Raw genomic sequence first — 23,390 nt, 5'->3', positions numbered from 1 at the left:
CGACGCCCTGCCTGGGTGGTGAGACCCGTCAGGCTGCTCGAGTGTCAGGAGGTGCACTTCAGTGAATCATGACAAGTCACCACTGCTCTGGCCAAGACAAGAGGGGCCCAGAAGACGCAGAAGCTGGACAAACACCTTCCAACTTCGGTCTCATGAGCTTGGATTCCTCTCCTGTGTTCCCAGCTGTTGCCCTTCCTTTCGGAGACCTGTACACAACACGAGCACATCATCTGAGGCCTCCTGTCCACAGAAGCTCATGAGATGAAGATAGACACAAACAGATCTGACCTGGAGGACGAGCCACGGCGGCGGCACCTGTACGCAACAATGCAGGGAGGACGTGTGAAGCGCAGGCCGAGGCTTGCTGAGGCGACCTTTCAGGATTGAACAGATCCCTTTTGTCTTGTGGACATTTGGTACATTACCGTGGTCCACGCAAGTCCTCGTACATCAAAGAGATGATGACGTTAGAGGCCGCCTGATGGTGCAGTGGAGCAAACGTAGCACCATGAAGCTGAGTGATACAGCAACATCCACAAATGATCTTGATGAGGATTGATTCATTTTTTTGTATTTTGTTGTCATGTTCCTTGCCACATCGACTAAAAACAGCATCCACATTTGTTGCAGAAACTGGTGGAATAAAAGAAGAGAGCTGCAGGTTGGACTTGCCTGCCAGCTTTCATCGTCTGTGGTGTTAGGAGGAGGTTGAGCACCAGTCACAGCTGTTTGGGTTCGTGGCGCCGCCACTAATCGAGCGGCAAACCGACGACTGCAACACAAAGTCAGACTCTGAGCAACTTTGATAGCAAATATTCCTTTAATATACAATGACAGCTAAACATCATCTGCAACACATTTCTGTTTCCTACCACAGTAGTAAAGGAGCGACAGTGAGATGGTGGAAATGAGATGTTGGTCCGCCTCAAACAGGTGCTCGCTGGCGGTCGAGGCGTGGAAGAAAACAGTTCAGAAAGAGCAGAGCAGCACATCAACACGCTCGCCTCACGATACCGCGTCACATCTGGCTGAACTGCGGCAGCGACTTCAGAGCCTTACCTGTGGAGAGGAGGATGCTGAAGTGGCCTCCTCGCACAAGGAGAGCCACAGCTGCCGCCTCGGGGGCGCAGCATGTGGAGCGCTGTGAGGGCAGCAGGACACAACACAACTGATGTGCCCCCACCGGGTCGCTGCCCAAGGTCACTCGTCGAAGCAGGGGGGCGTGGCACAGCAGCCACACAGAGGTCCACCTCCCGGGAAGGTCTGTTTGGCTTGGACCCTGTCGACAACCTTCTCCCCAGTGCCATCATGGCTGACGGTCACCCACGGTCAGAACCAACCTGTTATACGGACATCAACAGAATGCGCTACGTCACCGCGCCAGGACAATCAGCGGCACAACTGAAAAACGGAGGCCGAAGCTGCCTCACTGTTAAATAGAACAGCTGACGAATCTAAAACCAAATTCAGAAGATCGGACTGGTGCACAAAGCATGGCGCTCTTCTTGATGCTGATCAAAACGGGACTTGCCGGTAACCTCTCATGAACCCCACCTGTCTTCAGTAGTGTATTTCAATCACCCGAAACACCAACAAGTTCAACGACCACAGAACCGAATGTAATTGGAAAGTCATAAGGCTGCTCATGAGACTCAGAGGGCCCCCTAGTGGGCAACGCTGTCAGTGCATGTACAGAGCCTAATACCAAACACGAGCGCTTCACCCAGCTGATGAAAACGTGACGGACTCAGGCGCACAGAAGGCTGAACCTCGTCATGAGAACTGACAGAAGTGAGCGTTGTCCGTTTCAACTGAAGCAAACTCATTCCTCCACCGCCACCAAGCACCAGCAGAGGCTCGGGGAACGTAGGACACCACTGTGCTTACATGTTCAAGTATTCCTGCGGGACCCGGCCTGGACAGGTGCACCGCCATTCAGTCCTGATGTGGGCCTCGAGTCCAAGTGGCCACACGAACACCGGCACTACGTTCACGTTTCAGTCACGGGTGATGATGAGTGGTCACCGTTCTGGGTCCAGCGGGAGTCGCCAATGTGGCAGCAACCCACGGAGGAGGACGTCAACGGTCACCAGCAAAAGTCTTGAGAGTGGAGGGAGGGCGCTCCTGGATGACCTCTTCCACAGCCAGGACGCGGGACAGCATGTTCTGTAGGGTGGCGCTCTCTAGTGGCTGACAAGAGTACCAGTGGGGACTGTGGAGGTGGAAATGAAATATCAGGATTCTATTCCAAACAGGCGCTCATATTTTGAACTTTGACTGCCCCCCCCCACCCCCGCTGGAGCTGGAGATCTCAGGCAAACGTTGACACAGCAATATTGAGCCCTGCTTCTTTTTTACACTTCATTGCATTGTTGTCTGAGCTCACACCTGCGCAGCAACAGGAGTAAACATCCAGCATCAAAGGGTGAAGTCACTGGACATTTCAATTTCCATGTCCGAGTGGAAACTTGATGGGCAGTGACCAATGAAGAGGATGATGTGAGGACGCTGCAGCTTCAGGCGACCATTGCCATGTAAACGTGGCCTCAGGAGAGGAGTGTCATTCAGCTGCACCGGTCGAACTGACCTGTGTGTGACGTTCTTCTCTGGCTGAAGGTACAACAACCCAGGTCTCCTCTTTGCTGACTCAGGGCTGGTGAAAACAGGAAAAGTGTAAATGCCAGGCAGCAAGTCCAGAGCAGCCAGTGACTCACCATCTCGAGAGGTAGAATTCGTACAGTCTGACGGGACAGTGGCGAGGGTCGCTCACGTTCTCCAGCAGCTCCCGTTTCAAGTCTGCACAACGGCACGATCAGCGTTTTACCAGCACTACCACCGTCCCGGAAGACTCACCTGCTTCAGCCAAGCTGGGTGCGGCAGCCCCCGGTTGATACTCCAGGTACTGGACTTGGCCACCGTGCGCGCTGGGTTTAGAGAGGCTGGCGAGGTTTGAGAAGCAAAGTCTCTGGTGCTGCTCCAGGGTGTGGAGGCGAAAGCCCTTCGTGCAGAAGAAGAGAACCGTGTTGAGCAGCACAGCGGGTGAGTAGGAGCCCAGCTGCTTGCACTCCCACAGGTGGGACTCGTGCACCCGAGAGGAAACAAGGCCACCTGGTGGGGAGGAGATGCAAAGCAACAATCAACAACTGTATTTCATGAGAGGAGAACATGATGGATGAAAGAAGTCGTCAATTTTGTTTTGTGCTTCGTCAAGGTCGCACGAACCCTCGACTCATGTGGCATCTTAACTCTTCCAAGGGTGACGGAAGTTGACTTTCTGGTCATGAGACAGTTTCCAAGCCTTTCTGATGCCTCCTCTGGTTTGAACTTCCAAACATCTGTGACTCTGCTTGAAATCTGTGGTTCCATGTTTCTTTTCATCACCACACAACTCTGCTTGGGTTCCCATAGACCCACACAAGGAGAACTGACCAAAGGAGTGTAATTTTGCAGTGGGCTAAAGCTACAGCACGAAGTAACCACACCGCCATATATTTGCTCTGGCTTCTATGGATGCAGCGGTTCCAGCCAACAGAGTTTCCTTGTCTAACCCAGCTTTCCAAACAATTGGATCCATCGAAATGATGTACCTCTGGTCACCGGGGTTGGGCTCCACGTTCGGAGCATGCCGCTGAGCTGGCTGGCAAACGGGCTGTAGAGCTCGTCCGTGAAGAGGTTCTCCATGCGACCGTTTGTGAACAGGTACTGCGCACAAGGTAGTCAGGGGGGAAGTCAACACTAACCATGGAAGCAAGTCACACAGGCAGACGGGGCTCTACCTGCTGGATCCCCAGACAAAGGTATAAAAGGCTGTCTGGAGTGTAGCTCTGTCCGTTTGGCCGGCGCACCTCTTTCACAAAGTGGGCCAGTGCAACGCTGAGCTGCGTGGAGTCACACTGCAGGAGATCTTCGTTCACCATCAATGACTCCGCTGCACAGACACACAGACGAGTCACCTGAACACACTGGCAAGAAAGCATGTCCCATTGCAGAGAACTCACAGTCCATTTGGAGCCGCTGCCTGACCCAGTGGACCCAGGCATGGAGCCCGTACTGCTGGTTCAGTACGGGGCTCTCTGAGGACACCACGGCACTGCGATCCAGGCCTTTTTTCTTACGACCCTAGAAGAACACAAATCACCTTCTGCTCTGGCTCGTGTACTTGTACAAGTCTGGAGAAGTACCCGTTTCCTAGGGTAAGAACCGTCCCCACCACCTCTGGTTCTCTTCATCCCTCTCAGTCTGGACCTCTGAGTCAAAAGGGCTGGAAGAACACGTGAACCGCATCAAGTGAGCTGGGCATTAACAAAGGCAACAGTGCAGTTCTCTCTCACCAGTTGGGAAGTCAGACTCTAGATCCATCACCGGAGAAGAAGGCAGTAGCAGGTGACTGGAGGTAGAGGGTTCGACTTGGGCCACGATTGAGTCTGTTGCACCCTCTGAAGTCGTTTCACCCCCAACTGCTTCACTTGTTGGTTTGAGAAGAGTGACCTCTTCTGGTAGGCTTCTGCCTTCTAGGAAACAGAGGACGACTTTCACACACTAGTAACGGGTTCAAATATTCACAAGAACTGCAGCGATTCCATTTTAGTGCAAAGAAACAAGGCTTGTCCACACAAAACCATTGTTCACAACAAACAGAATCAATAAATGTATGAGTAATTGCACAGAAAGACAAGTTCAAGAGCAACCAGTTAGTCGGTGAAAGAAAGAATACGTATATAAAAGATACCACCTGACGAGACGAAACGAGATTACCTGCAACTGAATCCATCTGAACCCAAGCATCTTGAACAACTTTCATTGGGGGTTGGACCATAACAGGCACCGGGACCTTCAAACAAGATTCATATCGATTATTCGCCTGAAACATTAGGGTCAGTCACAGCGTGATACATACTGGCACAGGCATGGCCATGGGAACAGGTGTGCACTCGGAGTACATCTGCACAGGCACAGGAATAAAGACCGGCACTGGAATTGGCACCATCACCATCTTCACTTTCCCTTCCGCGGCTGGAGAATCATCCGCATCCGACACAGCTGCTCGGGGCACATTAAATTTGGCGTCACATGATCAGTCTGGGAACCAAAGCGGCGGAAAAAAACTGAGGCTGTGGTTACCTCAATACGGCTTTTACAAAACACACTGCTTAATTCGCTACAAAAGCATTGCATTCTCTTTGGTGTTGTTGCACTCCAGCGGAGGACACAGACTGACAGCAAGGAAGGTAAATGGACTGAAAAGATCCATGGGCCAGACTCAGTGTTTGCTGCTTACGAGGGCGGACTTAGGAGGTTGTGCTGATATATTGACCTGAACAGGACATATAATCGTGTAGCGCCCCCCCCACGGAAGCATCACCAGTACATTTACAACATTGCATTTCAATAATGATGAAAACAAAACGACTCACAAATATTCTGGGCATTTATTGGATTTATTGATCATATTTTGGTAGGTGTGAAAATGCACTAACTTCAAATAAATAAAACCAGGAAGAACACAATAAACAACTTATGGCATGATGTTGTCATGAAATGGAAGGAAACTTGAGCTACCCTCTGGAGGCATTGCAGCATTAAATAAACCTCAGAAATGGAGATAAGAGTATAGCTCGAATGACACTCGTCATTTAAAGTGACACACATTCGGGTGAGAAACTCCTGTTTCAACGGCTTGAGCTGAACAGCAAAGACACAGAGAAGTGGAGAAGGGTTGCATCTCAGTCCAGGACAGGAGCTGAAAGTCCTCTCTGTGGAGAGAAACACTTGGGTGACAAACATGGTCCTCTTTGGTCAGTTTCCATACATCAGATGTTGTGAACATGGCATTGAAACGACAGCGTATGTTTGTGGATTTTAGAAGAATGAATCTACAATAAACACAGTAACTAAATATTGTTTCAGGTGACTGTGACACAGTGCTGAGTTTAGTTTCTTGCAGTTCATTGCTGACGGAGAATTGGGCGTCATCTGGTGGTAGTTTTGGAGTGACGCTCGAGGATAAGAGCCAAGAGCACACACACTTGACAGGAAGTGAGGATTGCTCATGCAACCGCCGATTCCTGTACTGGCTGAGTCCATGGCTCGAGCTACTGGAGGATGCAAGTCCACCGGTAAGACGGCTAGTATTACTTTAGGAAGTAAAACCTAGTGTCTCTATGTCCCCGTTACTCGATTACCAGATATGAATGCAAAAGCATAGGACCAGAGTTGCACGACAGCATGTGGAAAAAGACCACGCTTCTATATAGGGGCAGGACATAGCGTTGCCCTTTTTATGGGACCTTGGACAACTGCAAGGCACTGCACTGTTCACAAATGACTCACTTTGTTCGGGAAACTGTTAATTAACCTACTAAATGTTGACTGGCATGGCAAAACACCATCAAGGTCCTCCTTTCTTTCATTTCCCTCAATATGTCAAGATCCTACTGGTAATAGAAAAAGGTGGGAAAAAGCTTCTTCCTGGGTTTGGAATCAGGAAGCTGCGTCGACTCACCTTACACCTCCAGTTCAGGGGCTGATTTATAGATGAGCCTGGTGTGGTACAGTTCAAAACAAGGCACGGGGCAGAGGCTGGGCTCTCCAGAGCAGGTTTTGCAGTAAAACAACGTCGGGCTCTCAAGAGGCTCAGAGTGACCGCCACTCTCCGTCTTGGGCTTCTTTCTTTCTTCGGCCATCTCTTCCTCCTCCACCTTCTTTCTCTTCTGGTGTGAGCAGACCTTGCAGTTGGAGTCCGTCTCCCTCTTGCCCAGAAAATGGCGCCCAGTTAAGCGTGAGGGCACGCCAGTCAGCGCTTGAGGTTTGCACGAGGACGGGGGAGAAATGGACATCTCGGCAGATGGTGGCTCCGGTTGTAACGGCCTATCTTGCAAAGCTGGTGCAATTATTCAAACAGCTTGTTGTGAGCGACAAACGAACCAGTAATAGAATAAGTTGATTAAGATCAGTCTTACCATATGAACATGTATCTATATATATATATATATATATATATATATATGTATATAATGACACAACGGGATTAGACTCGTGTCAAGCACTTTGACATTTGACCAGAGCTATGATGTCATGAATATCGTTCGAGAATAAAGCACTCAGGCAGTTCTCTGATGTGGTCAAGCACCAGATGCCATAGCATTTGTGATTCGAGGGAAGGTGCTGGAGCAGCTGAAGAGAAAAGACGGTATAAGCTCAAAGAGAAGAAAAAGAAGAGTCAGTCAAAGCAAGATGTGTGTGAAGGAGACGGAGGCAAGAAGGTTGTAGACAAGAGAGTGATAAGCATTTGGGGCCGATCGTAAAGCAGAATGGAGCAACACTGGAGGAAAATGAAGAAGCGAGAGCAGACAGGGAGGAGCAAGAGCTATGACGCCAACAGTGAAGCTTTACTGTGCAGTGTTGGTCACGCCACGGCTCTGATGTATGCTAGAGGTGGAGACAAAGTGAGGGAGTTTGCAAACAATATCATTTCACAGAAAAGGATCCATCAGATCCGAGCACGATGATCCATTGAAGGGAATTGCTCGGAATCAAACCACAATGAGTTTTCTTGTTGCGAGCGAAAATGAAGAGATAGTGCAGCACTATAAAACGTTTTAAACGTAATGCATTCACATTGAACAGTCAGTTGAACCATTTACCTGGAGAATCTGTGGACGTTGTGGGGAATTGGCACATACTTTCTTGGTCCAAGGTAAAAGGTCGGCAGAGGACTGATTTGTTTTTCATCTGTCTCCGCCGCGGCACAGACGAGCGCATGGCGTCAGTCTGAGTACTGGCCTACAGATAGAAAGGCAGTTGCATACATTTTTAGAAAGTTGCAGCTGTCAACTGGCACAGAACAACATGCTTGTGAGGAGAAAACAAAAGCCACACATACATGGTCCAGGCTCTTTCCTTCAGAAGTGGAGGATGGGATGGAGCCTGCAAGAGGAGAACATGAGCTTTACCTGCCAAGAAGACTTGCTCATGACTCAGAAAGCTCATGTAGGTAAACGGCCTGCGTTGGAAGAACAATCTGAAATGGAAAATAATCCACACCCCGGCCATTTGCTGCTTTCCTAAGTCAAGTGTATTCACCCGGCTCCTCATGATGCTGTCATTGATCATTCGAATCTAAAGAAAGTTGGCCACAAGTGCACACCAACCAGTTAAAGCAGCATCTGTTGTAGCGTTGGGTTGAGTGGCAGAGCCGTTAGCCAGTGACACGACATCTGCGATGACAGGGTTCATCTTCGAAGAGTCGTTGGGTTGAGTCGGAGCTACTTGGAGAAGAAGGTTGAGAATTCACATTTCAGACAATTGCACCTTAAATGGTAACGCTCTTTACCGTGAGTGTTGTGCGGTGCTGTTCCAGTGCCATGACTGGTCCCGCGGTGGTTTTTCTCAAAGTACATGTTGCAGTAATGCAGCAGGCAGGTGATGTTGCAGAAGTTACGGACTGAACCCAAACACTGAAGCTTCTCAGACTGGTAGCCCTGTTTCCTGCAGCTGTCACACCGACCCATCTGAGGAGGGGGGGGTGGAAGAATAAATCAGGTTAACCTACTGCTGGCCAAAAGGCAGCAGGCACCATCACAGAGACAGAAAACCACAGTTGGTTCAAAGGCAGCACAGAGTCTAGAGGCCTTACCCCATAATAGAGCACAGTGAACTGGGACATGCAGTTGGGTCTACAGAACTCCTCCACCTTGCCTCCATAGTGGCTGTGCAGCATCTTCTGGCTGACACTCGAGCAGTAGCTGCAGGTACGCCACAGATCGTTGTTCCTGTAGCGCACTTTACAGTCTGAAAGGATAGATACATTTCCGTCAAGACACACATCAACAAGTTGAAACACTAATACAGGTCTGATCCAAATGACTACTTTCTTCATCATCTACCCAGCGGATCGGCTTCTATGGTGCACGGCGGATAAATAGAACCAATCACAATGACAATACTGGAGAGAATACATTTCATCGTAAAGATAATAATACACGTAGACAGCAGAATCGTCACAGAGCCGTGCCATGACTCTTTAGCTTTCAGCCACATCCAAGTTTACGTGCTTTTCAAACAGATCAAACACAAATGATGAGCAACGACAGCACTAGCCCTACAAAACGAAGCGCGTCAAGAGCACAAAATGTGTTCCACAACATGGCAGAGAGAATGATAACCGAGGACGTGCATGTGCAGCAGAAGGTAACTTGGGTTAGCTGGTATTGTGAGTCACACAACTCATTTCAGGTCGTGCCAGTCTGAGTTAAAGGAAGCAAATGAGTCTGCACGCACTCTCACTGCAGAAGAAGACATCTTGTTGGTTGCAGTTGATCATGTCATGGAGCACCTTCTCCAGTTTACAGCTATCACATGTGACCACAATGTTCTTCTGGCGCTTGTAAAGTTCGCAGCACGTAGATGAGCAGAAGACTGAGATTCGACTCTGCAGACAAGAAAATCATTTCATTTGTGATTTACAGCGACACAAGCTCTGCATGTCAGTCACTGACCTTGTAACTAAGCAGCAGGGGTTTAGTGTAAATACGCTTGCTACAATGATGGCAGGTGACTTTGGAGGGGTCACTTGGTTCTGTCTGGTTTGGCGGGGAATTGGCTTGGCCCAGTCCAGGCACAGAAGGGGACGACATGGCAGGATACGGCGATGCCAACGGAGGCACTGAAGAATTGACATGTTGGTGTCCGGGATAGGAAACTGAGGACTGGAGGTCTTGAGCAAAAGATGGGACAGAGTTTGCTCCAGACGCGGGCCCAAGTTTGGGAGATTCTTTGTTGCCAGAGTCTTTTATAGGGGAGGTTCCGTTGATCAGGTCTGCCCCATATTTCTGCCAAGAATGCATTTTTGATTGACAAACACAGTTATCCAAGACTTGCTTGCTTATAAGAGCTTCAGCTCTTACCCTGAAAGTAGATACACAGTCGTGCGAGCAGAAGTTACGAATGGTGCCATCTACCATGGCCAGGTGGTATTGTGGGACCGCCGTGACTTTGCACTGGCTACACGGAAACGAGGTGCCTAAAAGAAGAATTGGCAGTGAGTGAATTAAATTCATCAAGTTCACAGTTCTGACCATACGTGACATGAACTAAAAATGTCAGGGGGCTCACCATTCAGTAGGTGGCCAGCCGGCCGACCTCGTTCTGCACAAGCTTGTGAACAGAAAAGCTGAACTTTTCCTTTTGCGTCCCGTTCCAAGAGGGCAGTAGACACCACCACCATTTTACGGCACTTGGCACAATCGATTAGCTTCTTGGAGCTCTGCAACAAACAATACAATCCGTCCCAGATTGCACTTGGATTTTTAGCAACCTGTTTTTTCACCTTTTGCTCTCACTTGACTACAAAAAGGAGTGGAAAAACCCACTGCTTTTTCCTTTAAAAATAAAGGACTAAATTGTGTCACATCACTTGACTTGTCTTAACATTTTCAACTACCGTATTTCCTGGACTATAAGCCGCAACTTTTTTCTCGCGGTCTGAACCCTGCTGCTTATACAACGATGTGGATAATATATGGATTTTTACGAGGGATGCTCCAATCGATCGGCCACCGATTATGAAGGGCTGATCACGGCGTGGTCGGTGAATGCAGATCACTGCCCGTCATTGCCGATCACCAAATGTGATCACGTGGCAGCCGGCACTCAGATGTAGCACCGCCCGCGGTTTGCGATGCCTCCTCTCCTCCCTCCCTGCCGCTCGCTTGGCAACGGCATGTCTACTGCTGAGGCTTTTTTCAGTCCGTCATGTAAAGTTTGCATCCTGCAGCACATGCACGTTAAAAGGTGTCAATGCCACAAAATCAATGCGCTACTTAAAACACCAGTACTTGACGGAGCACAGACAGTTTTCTGGTACTCGTGAAAGTGAAACTGCTGTCACTTGCCAACACTCGCCGGTCTGAGCCTGATCTTCGGAATGGGAAGCATATTGCCCGAGAAATAATCATTAATTTCACCGCACCAGACGACCAGCCTTTCTCAGGTGTCGTCTTAAGACGGAATCAACCGCGACCGAATCCGCTGCTGTTTTGTGTGCGTCAGACGCAGCATTCGCGGTCCACCACCTGAATCTGAAACCATTGCAAATGTCCAGAGTGGGAACTTTCACAAAAGAGGTTGAAGACAGCTGCTTCTGCCGAGTGCTCTCCCTGAATCTCGGAGCATCCCTAGTTTTTACAGTGTAGAGCGCCATGCCGGCCAAAGTATTGAGCCTCGTCACATCATTAAAGTGCTCAAATAGCGCTTTTAGAATACTTGGAATGTGAGGAGGTGATGATTCCAGTTCAGAACTTTGCCCAGATTCTTTCATGAGTCAGTCTCGATGCTGAACTCGAGGATCACTAGAAGTGACCCTCATGCATCTTCCGCGGCTCATGGACCGGTGCGGCTCATGTATGAAAAAGATCTATTTTCCTTCTTAGGTGTCGTGGGTGCGGCCAATATTCCGATACGCTCTATAGTCCGGAAAATGCGGTACTCAAACGACTGGATTCGTGTTCATGAATGAAGCTTTCCATTGAAGTGTGTACAGACTTGCAAGGCGAAAGTTCACCCGATGCAAAGACGAATGGCTTGGTTCTCCACTGAGGGGTTAATATCAGGGTTTTTTGGTTTGGTTTTTTTTGCACTGGTGAAGGCAATGCCCCATTGTTTGGAATCAACCTGTGTTCCTCTTTTCTCATCTGAATTGTCGACTTGTCTGAGAGAAATTATAAGGTGGTTGATTTGGTGGCTGACTGATGAGCATAAAATACTTGACATCAATCATACCTGGGCAAATGTGCTGACGCAGGTCAGACCGCAAAAGTTGATCTGAATGTTTTCAATGGTCAGTGTTTGGCAGGATGTCGAGTTGCTGCTGCAATAAAGTCCACAGCCCTCGCAGCAGTTCAGGGCCAACTGCCGAATTCTGCGCCACGTAACAAAGCAGGCATCACTGCAAAGTTTGTGCACACGACCTTGGTGGCTGACCTCGTGCTCGATCTGTTACAGGGAGGGAGAGCACGTAAGAGACACATGGAGGAATCAAGCCAGCTGAGGAGAGGCACAGATTTTTCAAAAAGGTAAGACTGTTTTAATCCTGAACTCCGGGACTATTGAGAAAAGGAATCTGGCAGCCATACCCTATTGATGACTCGGCACACACTACAGCGGTCCTGTTGCCGCTCAGCTGGCTTCTCCGGCGGCTTCTCCGGCTTTTTCTCTAGCCGCTTTTCAGGCGTCCATTTTTCCAGAAGCTTTTCAGGCTGCTTGTTCTTGTGTCTAAAGACTGACAGGCAGAACTGGCCACAGAAGTACAAGTAGGTCTTCTCCTCAGTGGGGATTGTGATCATGTCCCTCGGCTGTAGGATCTCCCTGTTCATGAGAGCGGAACGTTATTTCATCATCGTGGAGGACAAGTCAGAAAGGTGAACATACTTGTTGCACTGGGAGCAGGATCGACCGATGACTTTGGTGGCAGGAGGAAGATGTCCAGTCAGACACATGGTGGAGCAGAAGAGCTGTGTTGAGCCTTTTCTCTGAAATGCCGTTTGACCTTTCAGCAGAACCTAAAAGCATTGGAATATTAAACCAGGTCTTCACTGTCAGATTTCATGGCACATTTGGTTAAGGCTTCACCTTGGAGCAACCAGAGCAGCGAACACTTCCTGGAATGGGAGGAGGCGGAGGAGGACGTACAGGTGCGACTGACACAATCGTTTGAGAACTAGGTAGAGTTACAGCTGGTTTCAGAGGGATGGTCTGCAAAACAGTTCCACCTCTAGTTGGAAATAATATGGCAGTTGGACCGGGAGCAGGTGCTGGAGCTAAAGCTGAAGCCAGAACTGGAGTCGGTGCTGAGGGTGGGAGAGTAACAAAATTGTTGTGAGAACATCTTATTTGACAGTGTAACACCATCCTGCCTCAGAGCCTCTGCTGGCCAACTAGTCTTCACACAACGACACACAATAGATCACTGGAACTGCACAAAGTCCTATCAAGCTTCAAGAGCTTCACCATCAGACCAGTCCCCAAGAAACCCTGCGTCGCTCGCTGTGCCACCTCAGCACCGCAGGACACCCGCTAAACATGGGGCTACACTGTTTGTAGAATTCAACTCAGCGTTTAACACCGTCTTACCTGTATTCCTCGCGTAGCTCTCTGAATTTGCCGCTATATGTCAGTGGACCACCAACTTCCAGACCAGCAGGATTCAGAATGTGTAGCTGTCACATCACACTATCAGCATTGGTGCTCCCTCCCCCCTGCAGCTTTTCTCCCGCGATACAAATGACTCCACCTCCAATGTCCCCGATGTCAAACTCCAGAAAGTCGCAGACACCATTGTCATGGGGCTTATCCAGGATGGTGATAAGACTGACTCAGCAAGAGGCTGGTGCTCAGTTGCAGAAAAGACACTGTGAAAAAAACGACTGTGTAGATGGTGGTCGACTTCAGGAAACACCCCACAGTGCTGCCTCCCCTCACAATGACCAAGAGCCCAGAGTCAAATGGGGGCTTGTTGGTGGTTGGCGAGATCATGCAAGTTCTGCTACTTGTCCACTTAAAATAACTGTAACCAGTCCTGATGGTGGTTGTGGAAAGACAACAATGCCACTTCCATAACTGGAATTATGCAAGTGATCATCAACTCCAATGAAATAACTTAAGGATTCAAAAAACAAAACAAACATCCACACCATTTGAATCTTGCCCCCACAATCAATCACCCCATGTAACATCAACAAAACCTATTTAACAGATATGTGTTGCGCATTGAAACGTGACGTCATCTCAGTCATGCAAAATCTGAGTGGCAGCTTCTGGTTTCTGAATGGCAAGTCAAAGGCAATGAACAGCAGGAAATCTGGCAGGAAGCATGATCTGAGGAACACAGAAAATCACAAGACAAGACTGCAGATGGGCATCTGAAACACGAGCCACGGCAAGAAATAGAAAGAAAGAAAAAAATGTGGTGTGGAGATTTGACTCTTTCAACAACACTGTCAATCCAATCACAGTCAGCAGGGAACTAAAAGAGTGGATGACTGGGCAGCAATAATCATTATTATCAAATGAGAAGCGCAGTACATTGTTGCACTAATGTACTCTTGGTCCGGTGTTTAGAGAGCTAGCATCTACCATGTCAAGTTCCTTGTATATGCAAATGTCCATGACCAACAAAGCCCGAAAGTGATTTGAGGGACGGCACATTCAGAGACACAGGTTAAACATTATGAGCACGGAAAGCTTCTGCGTGGACTATTTCAAGGTTGTAATTGACGCCGCTTTTGTTATTTTCAGTGTAAAGAAAATGACTGAGGTATATTTTTGTCCTACTTCTGCCATACTTAAGGCATTTAAAAGGCACCACACCCCAACAATCATTGCAGTCGTCATTATAAAAGATCTGACACTCACCCATTGGCGGGGCAAAGGAATTGGCACCGCCAACAGAGTAGACAGAGCTGATCCTCAGCTGCTCCTATAGAAAACCAACTTAGCTCATGTGCTCCCACCAAATTAGTCAAATATTGATCTCAAAAGGATCACCTCCTCATGCTCCAGCTCCTCCTTGATTTCTGCGATGGAGCCCTGAGGCAGCAGAGCTGCTTCGTAGCCCTCATCAATGGGTTCATCTTTAATGTTGGCAATGGGGGACATGGGTGGGTCTTCTGCAGCCGCGGTCTTTGACTAGAGAGATGTCAGGACGTTAGTAAAGCGCTACTGGGTCTGGCAAAGAGCCACCTCAACAGAACTGAAGACAGACCAAAAACAAGCTTTTGGAATATTGCAGAGAAATGCAGTGAACCAGCCTCACCTCTTTTCGATGGCTGTCATCTGAACCTGTACGATTGAGCTCGGCAGAATCTAACACAAAGGGAGGATTGAGGGTGATTAGCTGAGGAATCACACGGCATAAAACCTCAGTTTTAATGGCCCAAATTGACCATGTGCGCAATCTCTACAGAGAGACTTCTAACACCTGCAAAATGTGCAAAGGCTTGTCACTCTTCTTTCATTCTGCTGCGTGTTTGTGGCCAGCCCCTCCCCCTACAGTTTTGGGCGTATCAACACCATTCAAAGAGCAAAACGTGGGGCTAGTCAGGAATCAACCGCCATTTCTTTTCTGTCACTCATAATTCCCATGATATTCCAGGATTGGACCCAATTCCTCCCCCACTGAATGAATACGAGTAGCAAAACACCATTTCAATGGCTCACAGCTGCTCCATATTGGCACCTAAAAATTCACGCAAGTCTGGTTACCTCGACTGTCCTCAGGTGTGTGTTCTTTGGAGGCGTCAGCGGATCCATTGGTCCCATTCCTACCTCGCTGACCTTCATCCTCGTCATCTAGCCGCTGCTTCTTCATCTCATCATTGCCCACACAGGACTGTTTCATTTTCAAATTGTCCGTGTCCTCCAGGGAACCGATTGGCAATGAAAAGTTCCACTCTTCATCATCCTCAGGCACAAAGGTTGGAAGTCCATCAATTGCATCATCAAACGCGGCATCTTTTGCACTCCTGGTGAGCAAGGACGCCCGGTCAGTGGGAGAGGCTTGTGGAAAGGACAGGTCTTCACCACCGTCATCCCACCTGTCCTCTTGTCTGCTGTCATTGCTCTCGTCATCAGCTGGTCCTGGGGTCTTGTCAGCCGCGGCGACGTTCTGGTCTCCAGTCTTGGATAAGGAGGTCGAACTTCTGGAGGAGTCAGCAAATTCTCCCAATCCCATCACCTCATCAAACATCCGAGACATTTGCTGATCGTGCTGCAGGAAAGACAAATAAACAACTGAATCAAAAAGAATCCCATGGTAACAATGAAGACTGGGCAGACATTGCTTTTCTTATTCAGCGTTTAACAGCAGACAGAAACAGTCAATGTGTGAAGACTGGTTCGGGGATGTAGTGCAACACCTCCTTTCAAATTTTAGGTTTCATCGCAACTCTCACTCCGAAGGTACTATTCACCCTAACAAGGTTGTCCCATTATTTTGAGGGACATCTTGATGTGTTTGTTGAATTCCTGAGGGGATTATGCTTCTGACAGCGGTGGTTTGTTTGTCTGACTGAGTTCAAAATAACTGGACAGATCCGGATGAAATTAGCAGGGAATATGTGAAATGGGACAAGGAACATCTTTCTAATTTGATTATTCTATTTGGAGAGTGATCAGGTTATGATCTGGATCCAGGACGTTTTAAAGATTCTTCGACAATTGAACATTGGAAGATGATCAGCAGATCAGATCAGCATTTGAATCCAGGAAGTGAAAGTGCTTGAAGGTTTGCTTTTCTAGTTTCAAAGTATGTTCGAGTCGTGCTAGAGCTGAGTGACTGTTTCCAAGTCGAACCTGTGTTACATATGGTGTTTTTAGTCATAGGTTTAGATTATGGTGTATAAAAAAAATAAATAAAAAAAGATGGAGACAGTGGCAGTTCAGTTGAGTGAGGACAACGTTTCTCATCCACATTCATACAATCTGTCACAGTAATACAGCAACACATCACTTGATTTACTGTAGACAAGAATGGATTTCAACGGCATCACTCACTCAACGGTAAAAAAAAATGATATTCAAGACTATTTAAATAACTGTAACCAGTCCTGATGGTGGTTGTGGAAAGACAACAATGCCACTTCCATAACTGGAATTATGCAAGTGATCATCAACTCCAATGAAATAACTTAAGGACTAAAAAAACAAAACAAAGATCCACACCATTTGAATCTTGCCCCCACAATCAATCACCCCATGTAACATCAACAAAACCTATTTAACAGATATGTGTTGCGCATTGAAACGTGACGTCATCTCAGTCATGCAAAATCTGAGTGGCAGCTTCTGGTTTCTGAATGGCAAGTCAAAGGCAATGAACAGCAGGAAATCTGGCAGGAAGCATGATCTGAGGAACACAGAAAATCACAAGACAAGACTGCAGATGGGCATCTGAAACACGAGCCACGGCAAGAAATAGTTAAGAAAATGTGGTGTGGAGATTTGCTTTGTGTTGTTGAATGAATAAATCCAAGGGTAGATGACATTGTGGGCCTTGCGGCCTTCTTTTCCATTCAGCATGGACCCGACTCTCCCTGACTTTGGAGATTGGTTTGAGGAGAGGAGGAAAGTCTAACCGCTTCCACATTTCTTTCTTGCCGCTGACAAAAATGATGCTAAATTACCCGACCACGTGGGGTCATTTCAATCCACAGTTTGAAGGGACAGTGGGATTTGTAGTTTAAGATGACTTTGCTTTGAGAAAGAGTTTTGTGACCAACACCACAGCTCAGTCACTCCAGCACAACTTGTGCCAGAGTAGCTCTTAAAAACATTGGAAGACTTCGGAGTACGCAATGCAAGGTTTTAATATGGCAACCGGACCGAGGATTGGTTCAAGAAAAGTTCCACCTTCTTCAGTTCCTGTGAGCTGTCCAAGAAAACGGATAGAAGGTGCATCTGAGACAAGTACCGGGTCCGGTGGCCATAAACAAGCTCTCTCACAGACAACATGGAGACCAGTCTTTTCCATCATGCAGCTTACGCTGTGTGTATGCCAAATCAATGGCACCGAGAAGAGGTTGTTCAAACAAAAGGAACTCATCAATGGGAGGAAGAACGAGTCAACAATATACAATAATGATCAAAATTTAATTGGAAGACGGTGATATTATATTGGGTGATGAACAACTTAAAAATACATTTACCATAGCAGTGACTTGGGTCTGAGGTGCAGCCTCTGGGCCTGCGTCTTGCTCGATCTCATGTGTTGTTGAATTGATCTGACTCACTTCAGCATGGCTTGGACGTCTGTCCAAGAGAAAAGAAATACTAGTGTTATGACAGGTACATATCCATGTGTCCAATCAAAACAGGTGTCATGATGTGTTGAAGTCAGACTCCAGAGCACCAGTCCTCACCCTGTGAAGAAACTTGCGCCATCGTCCTCATCACTGTTGCCGACAGCCATTTCCTCCCGGTCGGTTTCTGAATGAAGATCCTCCGTGGAGCTCAGAGCCACATCAAGTGTAGCAGATTTGGTATCGCAGGAAAAGTCTTCCTCTGAAGAATTCTCCACCTCACTCATGTCTGCGCTCTGAATGGCATCATCATTTGGTTCTTCTTCTGTTCGTTCTGGAACTCCAGGCAGTGGGTCAGGTAGTGAGAAGTTGTTCCACTGAAACAGCAGTGGGACAGCTCCCTGTCTCAGACGCCTGCGGCCACCAGGGGATTGTGCCTCAGTCACATCTCCCCTGGGAAAGTGCAGACTGCAGACTCTGCCGTGTTTTGTGCCAGGCTTAGTGTCTCTCCGTGTTTTGATGACCCATAGCTTCTTCAATTCTGGGTCTTTCGGGAACTTATGGAAGCTTAAAAATGAATTAAATCTGGATGACGCTGTGCACTGTGGAACACAGCAGTGGAAATTTGTCCCACCCACCCGTTTATGAAAATTTAGAAACGACATCTTCACACGTTTGTTAGTCATTTTAGGTGAATGTGGTTGGTATCAGGTAAACAAAAGAGGTGATACATTAAGGAGAGTTGAAATGTCCTGAGTCCATTGAAAAATGAGAAAGACTAATTTCACGACCATCGCATGTCTACAAAACTACAATAATAAGAAATATACAAGTGAAAAGACGAGAGAAGCTCTTAAAGTTTGTGAAATGTGGGTCAAATTTCTTCTGAGGGACCTTTTACTGCCTCCAGAGGATAACAGTGATATTACACACCAGCACAGGGACGCAGCACAAACCAAGATGTCCGCCAACATCAGCCACTTGTCCTCACCACTAGTCGGTGCTAAGGCCACGCTCTGGCCAGTACAACAACAGACCCCTCTTCGCTGATCCAAGCTTTCTCCAACATATCTTTGCGTGGTTCCTCGCTGGCTGCAATCATGCGGAGCCGCAATTGCAAAACTGAAAAGATTGGATTGACAATTAGAACGAGTGATAACACGTACAACTGTCACGAGAGCTCGTGGTCTTCACAACATTCTTCAATGACCAAGTTCCACTTCAATACTGAAAATGTCAAATATGGGTCAAACTACATCAAAACATATTATTGACAAGTAGGGATGGGCGACACGGACAAAAAGAATTATCGGCATAAATGTTGTCATTTCGGCGATAATTATCACAATACATACGTTTTCATTCTCTTCCATGTGTCGGACACTACAGTCTCTCTGGACACTGTTTGATGATGGAACTCAGGAGTGGAGTTTGTCTCCAACACCATTGTGTTTGTTGACGTCTCAATAGAAGAGTGAACTCTGCAGTGCAGAGATGAGAAACTCAATGTTCCAGGTCTCTGGTAGAAGTCGCTGGTGTCTGACAGGCTGCTCTGCCAGCTTTATTTAGGGCTTCAATGGAGCCGTCTGTCTGTCTGTCTGTCTGTCTGTCTGCTGTGTCTCATGTCTCTTGAACTATGGAGCAGTCTGGACACAGATGCTGCTGAAGAAACATTGGAAACCCTCAGGTGAAGAAATGATCATGGAGTCAGAGTCTATTCTCCAGATCATGATCCAAACTGTCAGTCCTTTGTCTTGTGTGGTGAAAAACCTTCTCACAGTTCTCTCTCTCCTAAAATGCTTGTTCTCCATGGCCTTATTGAAGATGTCACTCAGACTTTGAGGCTTTAGAATTTGTTGATGGTCACTGATGGCGGCTCCTAGCATTAGCGCTGCCTGTGAGAGTGTGTCCTCCATCAGTGAAGCCTCATGGGGACGCGGAAGAGGACGCCACCGCCAATACGTCCAATATCCAAGTGTTGTCACCTTGGCAGCGGGAGAGCTGCATGTGTTGATGTGAACCAAGGCAGAGGAGCGCCTCAGAGAACCTGTGAGGACCACTCCATCTCATCAAAGAAACAGGGATCCAGAGAGTCAGAGTCCACCAGTGTCATGATCAAAGGTTCAAACTAGCATGGTGCACCACAGTCCACCACACTCTCCACAACTGTCACACGGCGTGGAGCTGGAGAGCGCGGCGCCGTCACCCTCTCCTCATGTTCACGTGTGCAGGTCCAATGCAGCGAGTGAGCCACAGGTTTATGGAATTTAGCGTGAGATCCTGAATTGCCATCATGGAGATTGTTTTTGGTGGTATATCATGTACGATAAGTTATCGCCCATCCCTATTCAGAAGAGAAATCCTTGACAATGAGAGTTGAGAGAGGGGGGGAGCAGGGGGGAGACCACGCTCCTCAGTTCAAACACCTTTACCCCATAGTCAGATTCCATACCCACATTCTTTGGGAACGGATTTGACTTTCAGTTTTCCAGTGGTAGGTTGGCCTTACATTAAGAAGCGACTGTACATGGACTATTGAAATGACAAAAACAATATTGCATGTATGGGGTTGAGAGCTCGAGTGAATCTGGGGGCCGTGTGGTTTGAACGAGTGTGGTCGAGTCCATCTGCAGCAGTTGCCTCGAACAATCTCAAGCAGCAGAGGCAGATCTGTGAAGCTTCCCTTCAGAAAGACTACACACTGTGACACTCTAAACACACTGGGTGTGAGGGTGATCTTTCCCCCACAAGGCCCAAACTCATTCACACCCCAAAACAACAGAGCAGAGGGGTCAGAGCAGTCCAACATCAAATGGAATCCATCCCCATTGTTAGCGACCCACGGGACGTTTCCCACAGACACCAACACACGCCGTGAACCACGCTTCTGTGGTCAAACCTCACTATGGGAGTGCAACATAAAGCCCTCTCGAATGTTAAGGTGTCTACCAACAGCGCACGTCCCTGCTCCACAGCAGCTAGCTAGCTAGCTGCTGTGGAGCAGCTGCATGCGCTTCAGCTAGGTAGCTTAGCATAAACATGGACACAGCAGCTGGAAGACACGAAACAGCGATTGGGTTTGCACGCGTATTGGTACCGAGACTTTACGCGCTGTTCAAAGCGTTACATACGGGAGGTTTTTTTTCCTTACCATCCAACGTTTTCGCCTAAATTCCTCCGAGTCCGCCATGTTTAATAGTGCTGCAGCCGCGAGCCCGCGAGCCCCCTCCTCCCGCGAGGGTGCGCGGGGTGACGCGCGCACGGAGGGGCCGCGGTCAGCGGCTGCGTCGGACACATCCCGCAGCTCGTCTCACGTCTGTATTCCTGCTGCCATTGCGCCCAGGTGGTGAACAACGATCAAGCACCATGGATGGAGTCGGATACGGAGTATTACCGTAAAGCATGTACTATACCGCATCGCCACCTGACCAGTTCCCTCCCGCGCCTCCACCGGATCCGTTCAAACGACGCTTGAGCTAATGATCGTCTCATTTGAATTCAGTCCATTTCAAAGTTTGCGTATCATTTCGTGTTGATGATGGTGACGTGGGAAGTTCATGTAAATATCCACGAGCACACTTCCCAAACATTGGTGAGTTTCCAGTGACTTTGGTGCGCGTGCGCGTGCGTGCGTGTTGAACCTCTTCAGACCAGAGTTGAGCTTCTTGCAGAGTGGGAAATAGCTGAAAGGAGTAATGGCTTCCATTGGTCTTGTCAGGAGCGTTGTTTTTAATAGTGAAGAGCAATGCTGTGATTAATGAGTGATGAATACGCGTTCAGTAATATGTCCATGTCCATGGGGGGCTTATATCAGGCTTCACTCTGACGCCAGCAGACTGACATGAATCAGAAAGAAACACTTCATGTTTGACCACGTCCTGATCTCTCTGGTAACATTGCAGACAGGCAAGTGCAGCAATGAACGACGCGAATGAACGAGGATGAAGATGGAGGCTAAGGAAGCGCCGAAACTTTTAAGAGACTCCAAAAGGTCAAATTGGAACTTTGTGGAAAGTGAACTAGACAACTTTTCATGCCCAACACTGTATGACAGAGTCTCATGGTCTGAGGTTCGCGTTAGCTTGGACCGGCTGCAGGTCATACTCAGGTTTCGAGTGTAGATTCAAATGAAAACACCAATGATTTGGAAGTGGTTAAGTGCTGACACTGGACCTCAGAACGTGGTGACGAAACCACGCGCCTCATTCAACACCAAACTGAACCAAACCCTGGAGAGACCAAAAAGAGTGCTTCTGTCATCAAAGAAGAGTCGGCTTTTGCTCGGAATGTGAAATCACAGCTGCCTACATCAGACCAAGTTTGCCTCCAGCCACGAGGGCCTGCTCAGAGCAGGTGGACCCGTCGACACTCCACTCTCCAGCAGACAACAGAACAGGCCGCTTTGTTCACATGGTTTGGATTATTTTATTCTTCATTCAAGTTTGGAAGCCTGCATCGTGTCGCTCATCTTTGGCCTGGGTGGAGTCCAGCTCCTCTGCAGCCTCAGATTTTTTTTCCTCCACCTGTAAACGATGATGACATAAGTCACACCTATACCACTTTGGATCAGAGGCATTCAATAAAAGTGAAACAGGTGAACGCAACGCCTTGAATTTACTGCAGCGCAGAACATGACTACATTATCATACGAAGCAAGAGGCCGTTATACGAGTAAAAGGCAGCACACATACCGTCATGGCCACGAGGAAGGAGTCAAAGACTTCAGCAGGATGGCGCAGTCCTGATGGAACTTGCAGTAGATAAAGTTGCCGCAGGCGCTGCCTCCACAGCACATGACCGCTGGACGGCCATCGCCCCAAAAACGCTCATGAACGGAGTTGTACTGAGACAGGTGACGCGCCTCGGCCCGGGTCCCACATCAAACCTCTTCCAATGCACAAGTATATAACACAGTATAGGATATAGCTTTGTGGCGAACGAGGCTGAATTGGAAGTGTTGAGGCAAAACCAGCGGCACATACGCATGGCATTTCACTGAGTGAGTCAGGCCAGGTCAGAGCTGGGGGTCATTACCTTCAGCGGTCCTGCACTGCACACCTGGTCCGCTCCACCTGGAGACTCGCAGCGTTTCCCAGCGGAACCCCTGGGAAGCAGAGGCTCATCAGCGCCAGAAACAGTCAAACGCAGCGTGTGGAAGTACCATGGCGACAGGTCTCCAGGTCGCGCGGGTGCGTCTTCATTTTCGGGCTCAGATTCCGGGTCCAGTACATAGGGCTGTATCGCATGACTCGACATTCTCGGTCGAGGGACGGTGGCGGCGCGGCTTGCCAACAGACGCTAGCGTGGCCCCCCCTGAACGGTCCGGGTCACTCGCGCGCGCGCCCTGGAGACGCGGTGAGCAGGAGCGCTGAACGCAGGGAGGCAGCCACCTGCACGTGTTAGCTCGCGCCAACGCTACTGAAACACCGGGCGAGCCCAGCTCAAGCCTTAGCAGCGCCGTTAAAGCCAGGAAACAGTCGAGAGTTCGTCGACCAGACGCTGCACGTCGCGTTACTGTGAAGCTCCAGTTCCTCCGTGCCCGCCAGGTTCCGCCGCCATGAGCCGAGCCCGCGGGGGGTTGTGGGTAATGTATGCGTG

The 23,390-nt window shown here is 48.5% G+C and overlaps 1 protein-coding gene across 2 annotated transcripts; it reads right to left on the bottom strand.

Annotated features, from left to right (window-relative positions):
- Nucleotides 1–792: 792 nt before the first annotated feature.
- Nucleotides 793–23,380, bottom strand: LOC128747246 (zinc finger MYM-type protein 4-like). Of its 2 annotated transcripts, XM_053844989.1 has the most exons (33): nt 22,954–23,380; nt 22,827–22,896; nt 20,944–22,679; nt 17,913–18,914; nt 17,700–17,802; nt 15,259–15,763; nt 14,810–14,859; nt 14,542–14,682; nt 14,410–14,473; nt 12,628–12,845; nt 12,427–12,557; nt 12,132–12,363; nt 11,779–11,991; nt 10,114–10,264; nt 9,906–10,021; nt 9,498–9,830; nt 9,280–9,430; nt 8,636–8,790; nt 8,333–8,510; nt 8,151–8,267; nt 7,883–7,926; nt 7,644–7,782; nt 4,898–5,040; nt 4,756–4,831; nt 4,332–4,511; nt 4,182–4,261; nt 3,999–4,119; nt 3,777–3,928; nt 3,588–3,702; nt 2,854–3,108; nt 2,715–2,796; nt 2,588–2,653; nt 793–2,212 (listed from the first exon to the last, which is right to left on the bottom strand). In XM_053844989.1, exons 4-33 carry the CDS (start codon nt 18,476–18,478, stop codon nt 2,080–2,082), a joined length of 5,010 nt encoding a protein of 1,669 aa, XP_053700964.1. In that variant the 5' UTR covers nt 18,479–18,914; nt 20,944–22,679; nt 22,827–22,896; nt 22,954–23,380; the 3' UTR covers nt 793–2,079. The 2 variants fall into 2 exon arrangements, 1 of the variants encoding a protein (XP_053700964.1); XR_008412663.1 differs by lacking the exons at nt 793–2,212; nt 2,588–2,653 and having other exon boundaries at nt 2,854–2,998.
- Between the last annotated feature and the right edge of the window lie 10 nt (nt 23,381–23,390).

The sequence above is a fragment of the Synchiropus splendidus genome, chromosome 16, assembly GCF_027744825.2.
Source record: "Synchiropus splendidus isolate RoL2022-P1 chromosome 16, RoL_Sspl_1.0, whole genome shotgun sequence".
In the NCBI taxonomy this organism is placed as follows: Eukaryota; Metazoa; Chordata; class Actinopteri; order Syngnathiformes; family Callionymidae; genus Synchiropus; species Synchiropus splendidus.
This window is presented reverse-complemented; position numbering and strand designations above follow the sequence as displayed.